Here is a 17930-nt window from a genome sequence, read left to right on the forward strand (position 1 = left end):
TGCCTTAGAGTATATGCCCCAAGCTGCCAGTCCAGAGACAGAAGGCAGAGGGGTCCCTATCTAAAACAAGTAACAACAGCAATAATAATAGTTAATGTGTAGTAACACCGGTTTACGGTTCCAGAAACTGAGGCTTAAGAAGATTAACTTCTGCGGTTTCATAGTCATTGCCTGACTCCAAAGCTCTTGTTTTTTAAACACCGGGCTCTCCTGGGAGACCTTTCCTCCACAGTCCAATAGAGGGTGGAGGGAGGGACCCAGGGTAGGTCACGAGACCCTGACCTAATAGAGCTTCCTCTCTCCTTGAGCCTCAGGAGCTCACAGTGATTCCTGTCCACCAGGTTCCTGTTGCCAAAGAACTCAGACCCCACAAACAACCTTTACACAAAACAGTTTTTTCCTGAATTCTGATTTCTCCTCTGAAAGAGTCTAACTACATCCAATCAACGGAACTATCCAATCAAATTTCACGCAGACTTAACATTTTCCATTGCGAGTGGCCAAAACATCTGGATGAAGGACTAGTTTTTCAACTGAAACTAACGCTATATGAATAAAAAAACTGAAGTTTTCCTTAACCCTCTTCTACAGAAATACTGAGAGGGCGGACGAGAATCCAGGGAACAGACATGGTGTGGGAAACAGGTCCCCCCTCCTGTCTCCTCTCAAAGGGACAGTTCTCCATTCCCTTCCCCTACGCTAGGAGGGAAATTCACACCCATCCATCCTGACAGGTCCCTTAGGTGCCTCGAGCCACCTAAATGCCACTTGTCTAATAATCAGACTTGTCCTTAGGGGCTTTGAAAATATCTGGACATACCAGTCAAAAATTCTTCTCATCATCTAGCTGTTTGCTCTTTCACTCAAAAGCAGTTTACTGATGGGTCGCCATGCTCTATGCTCTCTGCCATACAACTGGAAGACTGGACTTCTGCGACAGGACTCCAGACCCTGGAGGACTGGACTTCTGCGATGCGACTCCATTTCTGGCCCTGTCTGTTCCGTACGGTTACATTTCAGTGTCTTGCAATCAGGTTTTCTCTGACTGTATCACAATGATGAGGTGCAGACCTACTTTTTTCCTGCGATTTACCCGTAATCAACATACATTTGATTTCGGTGACCTGTCTTTAGGATGAAAACTTGTTTGAACCTGCTGTGCCTTTCATTCCTTGACTCTTTATTGCAAACCTACTGGCTGCGAACATAAGGCCTTACAAAGCTGGCTCTGCTTGTTCAGTATCAGGATGACCCCTCCCACTCACTAAAAAAGCACGTAGGCCCCTTTGAACAAAATCTGAGGGGACATCCAAGTTTTTCTACCGGAATGGAATTAGCCAACTGGAGACTGAATATCTTCCCGCTGGCCGTGCCTTCCTTCCAAGGGTATGTTAGCACAGACGCTCCCCCGAAAGATCTCTTCCTAGCCAAATCAAACTTTTTATCAGTTAACCAAAAAAGGCTGCACTCTCTCCAGTGCATGTTTTCTGAGACCTTTCCTTGCTTTTGTTTTGACAGGCGTTTTAAAAGGTGTGGGCGAGGAGGGGAAATGTGCTTCGCACAGGTGGAAATGGCGTGCAAATTTTACGTTCACATGAAGTCAAACCCCGGGCTGAGACCCTGAGAAAACTCTTCAAGGGCCAGTCAGTGGCCCACTGGAGGACCTGTCGTCCACCTTTTACCCCCGGGGGAACAAAACCCGTCCTAGAAGCCCGGGTGACTACCATTACTCCCTTTTGTGGTTGTTTCCTAAAGCCTTTGGAACGGGGAGCCAGTCCATTTTCTAAAGATTCCTGGACCCTGTTGACTCTTCCAGTCATACGCCCCATTGCCAAGGGGCCTCAGCTACTGGGAGAGGGCCACAACAACCACATGCACCTCCATTTTCTCTCCACCTCTCTCGCCCTTTTCTCCTTCCCCACCCTCCCTCCCCAGCCCTCTTCGATCCTCCTTGGCCTTCTGCTTCTGCCTTGGAGTGGAAAGGTCTAGGGACAGCCCGGGCGCTGGAAAGGGCTGCGCCCAGAGCCACGGACCGCTCCACGTGGGCGAGGCTGGGGATCCGGGGGCTCTCAGGTCCAAGGCGAGGCTGTCTGGCCGCGGGCCGCGGCCGGGGGTCTCGGGCAGGGAAGCCCTCCTGGGAGCCCCCCCCCCCATCCCCGGGCCTGCGGGCGCGCCGGCGGCCCCCCTCCCCCCCCAGGAACGGAGCGGGTGGAGACTGCGGGCGGGGAAGGCGTGGGGCAGCGGGGCCGGCGCGGGCCCTCCAGGAAGCGCAGCCGGCGCCGCCGCGACTTTCTCGGCTTTTTTGCAAAAAGGGGAAGGGCAGGCGGGCAACCCCGCCGGCAGAAAGCGCCTTGCCCTTCGCCCCGATCTCCCACCCGTCTTCGAAAGCGCCCGCCTGCGACCCCCTCTGTCCCGTGGGGCGCTGTGCGCCTCCGGCCGCCTCTCTTTAAAAAGGGAAGCGGGGACTCCACCCCAACCCCCATCTCTCTTTCTCTTTTTTTCCCCCGTCTGGAATTTCCAACCCGGGACTAACTCGTCTGATTTCTCCAGTCTCCCCTGCTGCTGCTTTTTTTTTTTTCCCCCTTCCCCTCCTCTCCCCTCTCCCTCAACACTCCCATCCCAAATTCTAAGCTGCACTTTCTGGAAGGCATCGGCCACGTTTTAGGAATCTTTATAGAGGGCGGACAGAGAACGAGACTGGATTCAAATCCTAACAGCTGGCAAAATGTCTGTTCTTCAAACGCCTCTGGTTCACACTTTCATTCTAATGACAACATTGCCACCCAAGAGATAGAACCCGTATATGTCTTTCAGCAACTCCCCCCCCCCCCACCCAAATCTCACACAGCATTTGCTGGTCTCCCCACCCCCCCCTTTTTACTCAACCAAACCAGATCTGAAATTGTTAAGAATATTTTATAACTGTATCCTCCCTAGCCTATCTCAGTGGTAATCTTTGTCAGCTGGCTGCTACACATTAAAGTATAGAATAAACTCTTAAAAAATAAGCCTTAAAAGTACCCAAACACATGACATAGATTCAAATGATGTATATTAAGGTAATTTGAAAAGATTAGAAGCTCAGAACCTTTGAATCAAGATTTTTCCAACTGCTAATGTCATGTATTTCATCTCTGAAACATAATTACAAGAATGTTTTGCTCTTTTTCCACCAAAAGCTATGCCATTAAAATTGTACATTTGGAAGAGTTGACTATACTTGGAATAAATTAGCGATGGGAATTACAACTCTTCCCCCTCCTTTCCTCCAAAGTTCTCCATCGGGGAAAGCACTGAGGTAAAATTTCATCTTTTGACTTTGGGTCAGAAAAGAAAAGATTCTAGAAACCCACAACTCTTCCAATGGACAGTCAAACACCACTGTCCTTGGGAAAGGATCTTGAAATGCTGTGCACTAAATGGCAACAAGTGAAGGGTTTCTCTGGGCAGCGAAGAAAACATAACTCACGAATGTGTAAGGTTTACATGCTAGGTGGAAATTAAGTGAGAGTGAATTGATTTCCACCTTCCCTCTCCAAGGAGTGCAGACAAATTTAAGAATCAACCATTTTTAAATTTATATCAAGGCAAAAAAAAAAAAAAAAAAAGCCCTAACCACATACTCACAAGAAAACCTTTTACTAAAAGTGTGAAACTTACTGGCTTAATACAGGTCAGATGTATCTTTCAACTGCGACCACTAAAGTAAAAGTGCCTGAAAATCCTCCCACCCTGTACTTTTTACTCCTTTGTTGTTTTTTTAAAGACATTCCCTTGCTTCTTAAACCCCTTATAATTCATTTTCAGCCCCTGAGAACACTGTTTATTAAAGACAAATCCATTTCTGAAGGAGAAATCTTTTTGCTTGTTTTGAAAACACTTAGTGATCCAATGACTTCAGAGCAAATCACTTAAAATTAAAAATAATATTTTTGCCACTTACAGGACATCCCCTTCGCACAGATTTCCAAAGCTGCTAACTTTGGGAAGTTCAACTGTAAAATCAGAATAAAGCTGAAGCCCTTTTGGAGGGTTCCCACGCTTCCGTGGCTCTGACACCCAATTTCTGTTTGGGCATTTTTGTAGTAAGAGTTGGAAAATTAAAGGGAAAGTGGTTAGCCCGCCTCATGTTAAGTCAGCTTAGAGAAAAGAACCACCATTAACCTGCCTAGGAAAATCAATCTTTTAAGTTGAACACATTTCATGGAGAAAGGCGGTGCACCTCTTCCATTTTTCTCTTAACAGCCAACACCTTTCATTTTTATGACAGCAGTTGACAGTAGGTATGCTGTCTTTACGTCACATTCCTCCAGAAAAAGGCACACACAGTGGCAAATGAAATAAAAGTTTAATTCCCTTAAAAAAGCAAGTCATTTCCCAAGGTAAACACGTCTAAAATGGGACCCCCCCCTTACCTTAAAGGACTCTTATGTCTCTCAAAATAAAACACATATATGAACCCTTTCCACAACTGTTTTAAAAATGCTCTTGGCTTTTCTCCGTTGTCCTAACATTTGACAGTGAAAATACACAAAGTCTCAGCAAAAAGCCAAAACTGTTAGCCAGAATTCCAACACTGTCTAAGAAGGGGTTTGGAAAGGTGGAAGAAATCGAATGTCACCCGATTAAAAATTAAAATTAAACATGTTTTCAGTGTAAATACATAGGGCTCGGTCTCTTGGGTTCTTAAAAAGGTACAAATTATATTCAAATAGATACAAACTTAGAACAAAATAGATGCATACTTCAGAGTCAGGGATGCTAAGGTAACTGCTGTAACCTTCTATCATTTGTTTGATCCCCGCCCCCCCCAAAAAAAACCAAGCAAACAAACAAAAAACAGGAACACATAGGGTTTAGACTTTCTTGAATCTCTCAGAAATGTGTCAAGTCATATCTCATTTGGAACTGAGCACACCAAAAATAGTTACTTCTATTTCTTTAAACAGTGAAAAGAAGTACATATACACAAAATACACATGCACAGTTGTTCATCTTGCTTCAAATATCAGTTATAGTTAATTCACTAGATCCTGTTTTATACATCCGTGAGATTTGAAAAGGCCAGTCCCAGACCAACTGAAGAACTGGTTTTCAGACAGACTAACTAAAAACACATACCACAAAATGCTTCCTTCAAAGAACTCAAAATGATAGAGCAAACGGACTTCATGCAAACAAACTCTTTTTTTAAATCCTAAAACTTCAAAAATTGATTCATTTTAGAAAAATGAAGTGCCTTCTCACCACCCCGCAAACACACACACACACACACACACACACACACACACAACTGACTCAGTGTTTGAGCTCAAAAAATTATTTCAGGGAAGGGAAGAACACACAAAAGATGGAATTTAATATGGATGGGGAAAGGAAGATTTTGTACCCACTCTTCTCACAAACTCCACCCCTTCCCAACTCAAAAGGGCCCTAAGTAATGCATTTTGGAGGGAACAAGAAGGAGCCTAAAAATGGCTTGAAAGCAAACAGATGGCTTAGGGGGTAAGATCCATAAATACAGAGCACCATGGAAATTAAAGTATAAATGTTTTGGGTCCCATTTCATCACATTTTGCTATTTCTCTTGCCTTCGATGCATTCTCTTTACAATTTAAACCATCCTGAAGCGCCAAAGGGGAAAAAAAAAATCCTACATATTTCAGAATTCCAGTTATTCTGGATCTCTCTCATCAACATGTTTCAAACACTCAGCTTTCAGTTCAATTAGCCACAATCTTCTCAATAAATCTACTGGTGTCAGTATGCTGCTCTCATTCCCATCTCCAGGAAATGTTTCAAAATAATAAATAAGCCTTTTTTTGTTTTCCCCCCCCCCCGTCCTTCCGATTTTATTGCCTCTTTACTCCTAACTCTAATTGCCTTTCCAATAAGAGTATTGGAAGCACTGTGAGGTTAAATCACAGACTCTATAAACATAGTTACAAGCCATATTGATCATCTATAGATACAATAGCTCCAAGTTACTTAAAATATCTCAAAGCAAAAAACCACGGAACAGATTTTTATCTGACTTAAACTTTGCAGTTAAACTTCACAGGCTCAAAAACAAAACAAAACAAAACAAAAAAAAACCACAAAAAACCAAAGCCACCCACCTACACCTTCCCACCCAGGAAAAAGGCCAGGGATTATTCTCAATGCAGCAAGTTTCCAGTGAAATGAGGGGGAGAACACACCTAGGGAGGGGAGAGAGTAACACAGGGCTCAAAAATTTCCTGGGAGCTGCCACAGGAGGGAAAACTGCACTGTCAACATGTTTAAAGTCAGATTTGAGAGAGCCGACTCTGTTCTTATAATTTCCCAACCAGAGTTCAATGAAAAGATCTGGAACCCCCCCCTCCCATGAATCACATTTGGGGGGAACATCATAGAGGTACCCCACTTTTTGCTTCAGTGAGAACAGAAAGGTACTGGGACACAGACACACACACACTCTCTCTTTCTCTCTCTCTCTCTCTCTCCACTATTCATCCAGGGAGTTCTAGACCCTCCAAAGAGCCCCAGCTCACAGCCTGAACACAAAGCTCTCACCCCAGATGGTCCCCTTGTAACAATGGACTGAAGGGGGGGGGGGCTCAGAAAGGATAGCACACAGCCAAAGCATATTCTTTGCAAAATCCAGTTGGGAGGGGAGGATGTGTGATGTGAGGGACTAAGAGTAGGGGTCTGAGAAAAAAAAGGTCCTTGCCTGTTGCAGAAATACATATAAAACACAAGCAATTCTTTTGGGGACAGGAACTCCAAATCCACTTCCCCTAGGGAACTGGAGGGGACCCCCCCCCCCCAATCCACTTAAGAATTATGCTAAGGGATGGGTGGAGAAAAAAGAGAAAATGAGGCCTGCTAGAAGTTGCAGCAATGTCCAGGAGTTCCAACTCTTCAACGATTTTTAGCTTCCCCACAAAAATGGCCCCATACACCTTGAATAAACTCCACAAGGCTTCTCCCCTCTTGATTTTTTTCCCTTTTACTTCTCCAAATACCATCTCTCCCAGCCCACCCCAAACCCGGCTTATTTTTTACAAGCTGTAAACCACCCATTACAAGATCTTAGCCAATCTTCCCTCCCTGCCCCCAACATCCGGAGTTGGGGGTGGGAAGGCCAGTAATGGGTTTCTTCCACTGGTCGAGACACTATGGACCCCTTAACACAGCCTCTAAGCGCCCCCAGGTTGCCTCCCTTCTCAAAGGGCCCTTTCCTACCTTTGTTTTTTGGGGACCGAGTGTTCAATCTCTAGGCGTTTTCCTTGCAATTCGACTTTCCCTAAAGATTTAAAAAAAAAAAAAAAAAAAAAAGACAATGTAAGAGCTGGAACAGGAGCGTGGGGTGGGAAAGGGACGGAGAAAGAGGGGCACTCAGGAGTTCCTGGGATTTGAGATCTTCCCAGGAATCCAGGCAGTGGGTTCCGCGGCCGGGACGCGAAACGGCCGCTCTGGGAATGGTGGAACCTATAAATTCGTTATTGTGTTTTGTTAATTTTCGTTTCGTTCTGTTCTCCCACCGAGGCTGGCTGGGCAGTGGCTCGCTCTGGGAGCCGGATCCGGGAAAGGGGCGACGAGGGCGTTCGTGTGGGCGGGCTGCCTGCTCGACTCCCAGATGTAGGGAGCAGGGGCCGGGAGAGAAAGGGCCCCCCGATGCTCCCAAAGTGTGTGGCGGGGGAGGGGTGCAGAATGAAACTTTAGTTTCCCGTCCTGCCGCGGAGAGGGGCTCCGGGCGGCGGGGCGCTCACCTGTCGGGGCCGGTGGTGGGCAGAGGCCCTGGGGGAGCGGTGCGGGGCCCCGCGGGGAGGGTCCCCGGCGGCCGCGACGCGCGCCTCTCGGCCCAGCCTGGGCGTCTCGGGAAGCAGCATGGCGACCCGGCGCCGCCGCCGCCGCGCCACCCCGCTCACGCCCCACTTTCAAATCAAAATGGCTCAAGCCCAGGCCCTGGGCGGGAGGCGGGACCCCCTCGTCTCAGGTCCTGCCCGAAGGCTGCAGTCCCCACCGGGCTCCCGGGAGATCGGAGACGGAGCGGGGACCCCTTTCCCCGCCTGGAAAGGCCTAGGACGGAGGAACGGGAGCAGGGGGTGTTCGCACAGGGGGCCGAGGGGGGTGGGGTGGGGTGGGGGGCGGCCAGCCTCGGATAGGGAGGGGCGGACGTGAAAATAATGCCCGGACCGGGGCCGCCAGAGTGGGGACCCCCCCCAACACACACACACAGCCAATGGGGCCCCCCGCCCCGTCGGTGGGGGGTAGGGGCGGCCTTGCTAAAGCCTCCAGCTTCTGCTCTGGGACTGGGAGGAAGGGGTGAGGAGGTCCGGGATATTTCCGCGCTAGGGGCGAGTCGGGGGGATGCAGGGGGCGTCGAAGGAGGTGGGCGGACGGTGGGTGCCCAGGCCAAGCCCCGCAGGCCGGAGGGACAGAGGAGTTGGCGGGCCAGGAGAGAAGAGGGGCAGGTCTCCGTTGTTCGGGGATTTCGTTGTGGTTTTTCCGGGGAGGTGGGCGCACTCTTACCGGAGAAAGTTTCGATGGCCTTCATCGCCCAGTGCTCGTCGGGGCAGTCCACGAAGGCATAGCCGGACTTGACCAAGAACTGGCCGCTGTAGGAGATCTTGTGCTCCGCAAACACTTTCTCCAAGTCCGCGGGGGTCACGCTCTCGTTGAGGTTGCCGATGTACAGCTTGTTCATGGTGGCGGTCTCGGGGCGGGACGCGGTCCCTGGCAAGGCCGAGCGGGCGGGCGCGGGCGGCGAGCCTCCTAGGCCGAGAGGCGGGAGGCCGGCGGCAGCAGCCGCAAACTTTCTTCGCACCCCACCCCTGAAGTTGTCCGGAGCCCGCGGCGGCGAGGGCGGCCTGAGGGCGCGCAGAGGTCGCGGGAGAGTTCGGCGAGGCCCGGGAGAAATGCCCGCGGCGCGCTGGGAGGCGGACGACTCGGCGCTGCTCCTTCCCTTCTGTCCGAAACCCCTCCGAGCGGGCTGGTGTGTCACGTTTCTCCGCGGCCGCCCTGGCGCCGCCTCTAAATAAAATCGACTTGAAAAAAAATGGAGCGGAAAAAAAAAAAAAAAAAAGGCGAAGCCACGTGGTGAAAGCCCCCACCCACCCTGCTCGGGAAGACCCCCGACGCCTCTGGGCCCATCGGCCCTTCAGCCCGGCCCTGCCCACCAATCCCTAGCCTGGGGTGCGGGGGGAGGGGGCACTCAACTCACCCCCGGGGGGAAAACAGGGCGGCGGGGGCCGCGTTCCCGAGGCTCGGCTTGCCCCCTCCCCCTTGGCAAGAATCTGGCCCCTAGGGAGGCGCCCCGCCCCCACCCATCCCCCTACCCCGGCCCCGGCTGGGGGAGGGTGGTCGGGGCCTGAATCTCCCACCTCTTTATGGGTAAAATGTACGGTTATTTTTTTATTCGTGTGCAGGCTGGGGGGAGAGTTTGCCCACCCTACCCCGGTTAACTGCTAGCGACTGACAGGCGGGGAACGGCCGAGATAGACAAAGAGAAGCCGAGGACTCTGGGGTCTTCAGGCGGGGGTCGCGCGAGCCGGCGATTTTAAAAAGAAAGGCGCTTTTCCCCTAGATTTTTACGTGAGGGGTCTCGGCCTTCCCGGCCCCAGCCCTGGGAGACTCCCCCGCCTGCGGGGATCCGGGACCGAGGGACCCTGCGAGCGCGGGACCGGGAAGCCGAGACCGCGGGGGGACCGCGGCTGGGAAAGAGGGAGCCGCAAGAAATCATGTTTCGGGATTCCCACGGGGGAAGGGTGGCTCGCACCCGGGGTTCGGCTGCTGAACGAGGCCGTCTCAAGGTCCTGGGGGAACGCGCGGCTCCGGCCCAAGCTGACCCCAGGAGAGGGAGGGGTGGAGAGGAGGAAGAGGAGTGGTAGCGTGAGCAGACCCGAGCGAACCGAAGGGGGAGGTCTCAGGGAGGGAGTGACCGGGTGGAGATCCGAACGCTCCCCTTCTCCCTCCCTGACGCGGGGGCAGACAGGTGGAGTCCCCTCCGCCCGCCCCACCCAGGCCGGCGACCGCAGCTTTCCCAGCGCTGGGTTAGGGGCTCGGAACTTTGTTTGGGGTGCAGCGGTGGGATCCGGGCGGGAAGGCGGGAGAGGGGCCGGGGGCGGGGGGCCGAGCGCGAAGCCCCGCCCACGTCCCCAGGTCAGACCCGCGGGGGGAGGGGGTAATTTCCGCTCGGCGCTCGGGGAAGCGAGGGGCGGGAGCTTGGAGGAGGGGGCGGTGGCCCCTCCCCCGCCCGTTCCTGGGGAGGGGGAAGCGGATCCGCCCTGGTCCCTTTCCTCGCCTTTGACCAACTCGCTCCGGATCCTCCGGCCCCGGGAGCCCGAGGGACGGACCCGACTGGGCTAGGGGCGACACGTGGGCGGTCGCACCCCGTCTCGGCGGTGGGGGAGGGGGCAGTTCGCCGCGCGTTTCGGAGTCCCGGATAGGCGGCGGAGAGCGGGACGCGCGGTCCACGCGCAACCGGGATCCCGGGCCGAGTGGCGGGCGAGGGCAACGAGTTTCCAGCGGAGGGGGCTGGGACGGCGCCGGGCGGGGGGGGGGGGGGGGGGGCGGAGAGCGCGGCCCGGGGACCTCGGAGCCCCCCAGGCCCGAGGGTCGGGAAAAGAAGGGGGGAGGGACTGGACCCCCGGTAATGCCAGACTCTCCCTGCACTGGGCGGAAGCTCGGGTTTTGCTCCGGATTCTGCGGGAGGGAGAAACAATTCTGTCGGGGGCACGCGTGCTGCGAGGGCAGGTGAGGAAGGGGGTCACTCTCCCTTTCCCCGTCCCCGACCCCATTGTCTCAGTCGCCTGCGGCCCGGGCCGGCTCCGCAACACGTGTTGGCTGCACTGATATGAATGCCTTGGATTTTTTTTTTTTTCCTTGTTATTATTTTTTGTTTGCAGAGTCAGTGAGCTGACTCCCCGACTTGGGCACACCGCTCTTCTGTCAGACGATTTGATACCGTTCAAAAAGTCGGGAGTTAAAAGACCACACGCCGCACCTTTGTCCCCCTCCCGGTTTTCCCCGCGCGCTGCAAAGAAATGGGGCTTGGGCGTGGGGGGAGGGCTTCCAACTCGGTTTTCTCCATCACCACCTTCAAAACCCACTCTCCAAATCCGCGTTTTGTTCTAGCCAGCCACGTGTTTGTCGGATTTGGGGGGTTGTGACGGGTTGTTGGTTTTTGTTGTTTTTTTTTTTTTCCTCTGCTTGGGGCAACAGAAATTAAAATATTATGAGCTGTTAGTTGCTGAGTAGAAAAAGAATGTTGTTTTCTACGCAGGAAGGTGGGCGACATCTGTATCCTACCCCCCCCCCACCTCTTCCGACCCTCGCCCCCCACCCCCCGCCCTTCCCCGCAGATTCTGACTCTTAATATTCAGTCAGCTCTTGACCATAATTTTCACACAAACCCACGAGCTGGAAGCGGTGTCTGCCACGTAGTAGGCATTCAATAAACATTTAAAAAATGAAAGACCAGCTAATGCAAACTGCAGAGCAAAGAGAATAAAGAGGAAAATTGAGAGTCCAGGGGGGGAAAAAAAAAAAATCTTGCCAGAATGTGTGTCTGTTGCCCGGGGACTTTTCTTGGTGATGTGTGTGGACTTTTGAAAGGGCTAAAAGATGGTCTCAGAAAGGCTGTTGTGTTCTTGGCCTCTTCCTAAATAGGAGCCCCAATCTGCTGAAATCTTTGCTGTTACATTGGGGAATAAGGAAGAGGGTCCTAGACAGGGCATTGCAGTTCCCAGAAACTTTAAGTACTGTTTCCTCCATTTAATTTAAATCTCTAAGAATTAATAGAAGCGCCTCTCAGGGTTTCTCCCTGGGGAACATAACCCACTACTCTATCTCTTTAGTCCCAAAACAAAAGCAAGTTACACCCCACAAAAAATTTCCATCCAGACCTCTAAACTCCTGTAAAATGCAGCTCACCTTGTCCTACCCTGGATTCAAAGGAAAACAAAAATTATGAACGTAATCATGGAATTCAGTTCACTTGTAGGGTTTTTTTTTCCCCCCATTTAAAAAATACAATGGAAGTCTAAATGTGGGTTGAAATTAGTTTCTTTTCAACGTTTTAAAATGACAGTAGAGGAGAAGGTACAAATGTGTGAAAATAAACATTGACCAACTATTGCTAAATTGAAACTGATTAGTTCTTTTAAAAATCAGACGTCTGGGTGAATTCTAATCCTCCCCCCCGCCCCTGCCCCCACCAAGGGATTCTGTGTATAGTCAGAGGCTGCAAGAACACAAGAGAGAGGAGACAGCCCGGGTGAGATGCAGACCTTTTTAGCCCCCAAATCAGTTTTGCCTCAGTGATCTGGCTATTTTAGGCTGGGGTTGGGGGTACTGAATGATGCTGATTGGTGCTTCGTCTCCCCTCTGAGTGAGCCCAGCACTAAAATTAACCTGAGAGAAGGGTTATTTCTTGTCAAGACTCACATTCCTAGGATAGGAACAGGAATGGGCCAACTTGCAATGCCATAATTTATCATTCTCCTTTTCTTTCCCTCTTGCTTTCTTTTGTTCTTAGAGACAACTAATAAACATTGTATTTGTCTTTCATATTTTTTCCTACACAGCTTTTTGGGGAAGGCTTAATCTTCAGTGGAGAATTAAATTTAGTTTGTGAGAGTTAAAAATACAGCTGCAGGGGGGGGGGATATATATATATATGTGGCTGCAGGATAAATTATTTCTTTAATAACACTATTCTGATTATTTTATTCCACTTATTTATTATTGTTGTTACACTTTTTTTTGTTGTTGTTCTTGTTCTCTCCCTCTTTTCCTCTTCATTTTTCCTGAAGAAGTATGTGGTCTACTTGTAAGATTCAAGTCTCTGAATCCAGAAACACTGAAACTTGACTCCATTTTAAAGATGGGATTCTGATCCATTTTCCTTCAGTGTGAACATACAAATTCAGAGAGAGAAAAACATTGAGGACAATAAAACAACTTTTTTTAAAAAAATGGATTTCCTTTTTTTTTTTTTTGAAGTGAGAAAATCAACAATTCCATGGTCATACAATATGAATTTTATTTTTAAATGTATCTTCCCCATATTTGTCCATTGTTAATAGGTTTAGATTTTCTCATCTTATGTGTATATCTTCATTTTTCATTTGCTATTTTACCAGAAGTATTTCCCCAAGCTGCCTCAAAGTTTTCATAACTATCATTTTTTTGCCAACATGTAACATTCAGTCCACTAGATGTAAGTTAATCATTAATCATTATTTTTAGGTTTATAAGTTACATCAATTTTTTTTTTTTTTTTTTTTTTTTTTTACTTTTGTAAGAAGTAGTGAATAGATATTTGGGGGCATATAACTTTTTCCTCTTTTAAATGAGCTCACTTGAATAAATCCCCAGAATATATACTGCATTTTTAATCTTACATTTATCAATGACTTTCTTTTTAAAAGTTCAGCATATTTTACAAAAGAGAGGACACAAAACCTGGAAAGCAGTTAGGAAGGAAATATATTAAACTAGAACTTTTCTGTATTTTATTTTCAAATGAATCCTAATCAATTTTGAAATAGAATTATGGTTTCTATGAAATACAGAAGAAGAAAAAAAAATCACATTTATTGACACATGGCTACTTAGACTAAACAGTTTTTGGAGGAATTTGGTTTTTTGCTTAGTTTTTATTTATTTTGCTGCTGTTTGCTTGTTTTTGTCCTTGTTAATTGCCTTGGGATATTTTGTTTCTTCCTACAACTTGAAGTCTTGGTGTGGTTCTTTTAAATGCCTATAAACTTTGAAAAAGTGTAAATTAATCCCCATTTAAAAGCACATGAAGCATTTTCTCCTGTCAAATAAGTAAGGATAATTATGTGTTTAAGATAACTCCTAAAATGTAAGGGAGTTGTAAGCAGAAAAGGAAAATTTCCTCCTTCAAATTATTACAGAGAAGTATTGTATGTTTAAGACCTTAAAAAGAAATGTGTTTATTCCAGAGGTAGAAAAGACTCAAAGAGAAAAGAGAACTTTTAAGGACAATCATTTGTTTTCCTATGGGTCACATAGCCTATGTGACTAAACTGCTCAGTTTTTTGTTTTGGCTCAGGTTTGCAATGTAGAAAGCTTTAGATAAGGAAGGGAATCGTTTATTTTATTAACTTGTTAAAAATGGATGTTTCCAGAGTCAGTTTGTGAGTAAATTAAACTATACCACACTAGCCCCTACTGACACATGTACAAAAAATGGTCAATAACATTCATCACACTACACTAACACTGCCTTTTGCATTTTTTTTTTTTGACTCTAAAATCATTTGGTGAAAAGATAATGAACAATTTTGTTTAGTCCCTATTTTGCACAAAGTGCAAAATGAAGCACAGGTTATTTGGAGGAAGACTGTATAATTCGAGAAAAGACAAGGAAATGTTATTTTTCACAAATTATAAAAAGCAACAAAAGATTATTGGAAATATTATTTAAAGTGGAAGTAATAATAAGAAAACTTGGTACTTGAAATCCACATCTTCAAAGTATGCAAATGATTTTAATTCAAAATGCATCAGTTACAACATCAAGCTGCACGGTGTTAATTCGATTTTAGCTACATAACATCTAAGCTTTTTAAGACTAAAAGAATTTTTCTATCTAGAAAGCAAATTATTTTTGTTTGCCTATTTAAAATTTTATTCCTGATGATAAGATTAATTGCTTTTACTCTTGTTTCTAGTTAGGATTTTCTTTTTCTTTTTTTTTTTTTTCCAGAAATATTTTCTCAAATATTTCAAAGTGCTTAAGAGGGGATCCTGCTATGATTTTTTTATATTTATGTTTAAAAATTTTATGCATATACTATTTCACTAAAATCTCATCACCAAAATACTCCTTAAAAGCACTTCATCTGTCTTTGTAACACAAATCAGTTTTACAAAGAAAAGGGACCCAGACTAATAGAATATTATTTTGGTTGTTTGATTAAACTGAGATATAAGTCTAAAAATGATTTCTGATTGTCATGGGTTAACAATCTAGACAGAGTCTGGGTCCACTCCCCTCTCCAGAAAACACTCCCAAATTTTTAAGAGTTACTATTAACACAACTTAACTTCCATTCTTAAAAAAAATAACCTGAAAAGTACTTGGTTAGGCATTTACATGGTAAATTCTTGAATAAAATGTTTATGATGATCCTTTCATTTCTAAAATGTGTTTACAAATTGTGTAGGAAACAAACATTAATGTTATTTCTAAATTGCTTTGAAATGAGGTTCATGAAGTCCTTCCCCATCTTCCTCTTCCTCCCCGCCCCTCCCCCCGCCCCTCCCCTTTCTCCCCCCCCTTTTTGTTCCTCCATTTTTCCTCCTACTCCCGACACTGTCCATTCCTTTCCTCCTCCCCCTTTCCCTGTACCTTCTTTTTAATTTTTCTTTTTTCTTTGTTACTTCTCTTCCCCTTTTTATTATTCTCCAGCTCCTCTGCCCCCCAAGCCATTTCTTTCCTCTTTTTAATCAATATACCTATCCCAACTTTCTATACTTTTCTTCGCTCTTTCCCTTTTCCTTCTTCCTGTCCCTCTACCACTAACCTGCTGTCATTCAAACTGTTACTTCTGGTGAAGTGAAAGGCTATAGCGATGCTTGGATTATCTCATACACCAAAAAGACACCCCAAAAAGCGTGTTACATTTTTGAGGTGAGCATCTTTGTGATTCAGACCACAGAGCTCTGGGCTCTGTCAGCATTTTTTGTCTGAAAGTTCACTGGACACTTTTACTTCTTTGTATCATTTTTCTGCCTTATGTTGCTTGTAAACGATTTTGTTATTAGCATTTTATGTATCAAATCCTGAGGGCAAAGCCTGTATATCACCCAAGGCGTCCCACACAATGCTGACAGGTGTCCAAAAATATATATTAAATAAGTATCTTTTGATGCTCTCGATGAAGACATGGTCAGTGCAATCAAATAAAATGCTGTGTTGTCTGTAAGGGCTTTTTCTTTTTGTCTTTTCTTTTCTTTTCTTTCTTCTTTCTTTCTTTCTTTTTTTTTTTAATTTTTGTAAATACAATACTCTGCAATGATCAGATTGAATACAGGTAGATGAAACCACTCAAAAGGCTGATTGGTCTACATCAAAAACAGCAACCAAGGGGTATCTCTTGGACGGTCACTCCCTAGTCTTGTACCCACGACCGTCCTGTGCCACATGTCTCCCTCCAGATAAGCATCACCTTCCCGTTCTGTCTGGTAAGTAGCCTTGGAGTTCTTCTCAACTCAAAGCTTTAGGCGGTCAGTGTCAACCGTCAGAATTAGTTGGCACAACCCTCTGCTATCCTTATCGCCCTGGATGCCATCCGACCAGATGACAACTCAAGGAATGGTCCGCATGCACCTCCTGCTGACAGATCTCTCAGGATCTTCTTTCTAGGAAGGTACCTAGCACCCTATCAACCATCTGAACATTTATTATTTTGTATGTCACCCAGAGCACAAGTGTCACCCCCAGACAGCCTTCCATCTCAGTGATTCCCAGGATGTCTGATATACAGCCACCTGCCATAATACACGTTGACTGAAGACCCACCTATCAATAAAGCTATGAACACTCAAGAAGAAGGCAAATCGATTTTTTATCACAGGCTGAATTAAAATCAAATTTAAGCAGGTCGTGAAAATAGCAAAGTGCTTTGTTTTGTTTTTAATTTGTAATACTCATTACTAGCAAGAATGTAGGGAAATAAAACATTCCATGTGGCTGGGTGGGACAACAATTTTAAGGCAACAAAAACCTTGCCATTTCATATTGTTTGACTTAGAAGTTGCACTTTTTAAAAGTTTATTTATTTTGAGAGAGAGAGAGAGAGAATGTGCATGCACATGTGAGCTGGGGAAGGTCAGAGAGAGGGAGAGAGAGAATCCTAAGCAGGCTCCATGCCTGATGTGGGCTTGAACCCACAGACTGAGATCACAGAGCCTGATATGGGGCTTGAACCCACACACTGAGATCGTGACCTGAGCCAAAACCAAAAGTTGGACACCCAACCGACTGAGCCACCCAGGCGCCCTGAGAAGTTGCACTTTTGAGAAATGTTTCGACCAAAAAGCCAGTACGTGAAACATTTTATTCATCCTTAAAAAACAATGAGATTCTGATCCCAGCTACCACATAGATGAACCTTGAAAATATTATGCTAAGTAAAATAAGCCAGGCAAAAAGGACAAATATATTATTCTACTTCTAGGAGATACCTAAAATAGTAAAGTTCATAGAGGCAGAAAGTAGGATTGTAGTTACCAGGGGTTAGGGGGAGTTAATGTTGAATGGGTACAGAGTTTCAACTTGAGAGGCTGAAAAAGTTTTTGAGATGGATACTGTGATAGTTGTATAACAATGTAAATGTGCTTAATGCTACTGAATTTTACACTTAAAAATGGCTAATTAGGGGGACCTGGGTGGCTCCAATGGTTAAGCATCTGCCTCTTGATGTTGGCTGGGGTCAAGATCTCACAGTTCATGGGATTGAGCCCTGGGTGGGGCTCTGTGCTCAGCACGGATCCGCTTGGGATTCTCTCTCTCTCTCTCTCTCTCTCTCTCTCTCTCTCTCTCTCTCCCTCTCAAAATAAATAAATAAACATTTAAACTTGGCTAAAGTTATAAATTTTGTTATGTATATTTTACTATGACTTTTAAAGGCAAAAAATTTTAACCTTTTCAAAATTAAAAAAAAAAACAACCCTGAACAAATATGTTATTTGCCACTGTCAAGGAAAAAACAAACAAACAAAAAACTGTTAGCAATATAAATGCTTACAAATAGGGAGATCTTCAAACAACTTCCAACCTAGCCAGATGGTAAAATATGATGTAGCCATTAAAAATCGTGTCCAAAGGGGGTTTAGAAAAACTTGGGTGAAGTTTATTTTAAAAAATGCGTATCACACAATTTAGCATTTGTTCTCATATAGTCTGT

General features: G+C 46.5%; 1 protein-coding gene across 1 annotated transcript in view; it reads right to left on the bottom strand.

The window, feature by feature from the left end:
• IGF2BP1 (insulin like growth factor 2 mRNA binding protein 1) overlaps positions 1-8845 on the bottom strand; it is a 47112-nt gene extending 38267 nt beyond the window's left edge. Inside the window, exons 1-2 of the mRNA XM_049635890.1 lie at positions 8518-8845; positions 7228-7288 (exon numbers count right to left, since the gene is read on the bottom strand). Coding sequence (XP_049491847.1) covers positions 7228-7288; positions 8518-8692 — 236 coding nt within the window. The 5' untranslated portion in view covers positions 8693-8845. The remainder of the gene's footprint in view (positions 1-7227; positions 7289-8517) is intronic.
• Positions 8846-17930: the final 9085 nt, after the last annotated feature.

This window comes from Panthera uncia, chromosome E1, assembly GCF_023721935.1.
Source record: "Panthera uncia isolate 11264 chromosome E1, Puncia_PCG_1.0, whole genome shotgun sequence".
NCBI classification, from domain to species: Eukaryota; Metazoa; Chordata; class Mammalia; order Carnivora; family Felidae; genus Panthera; species Panthera uncia.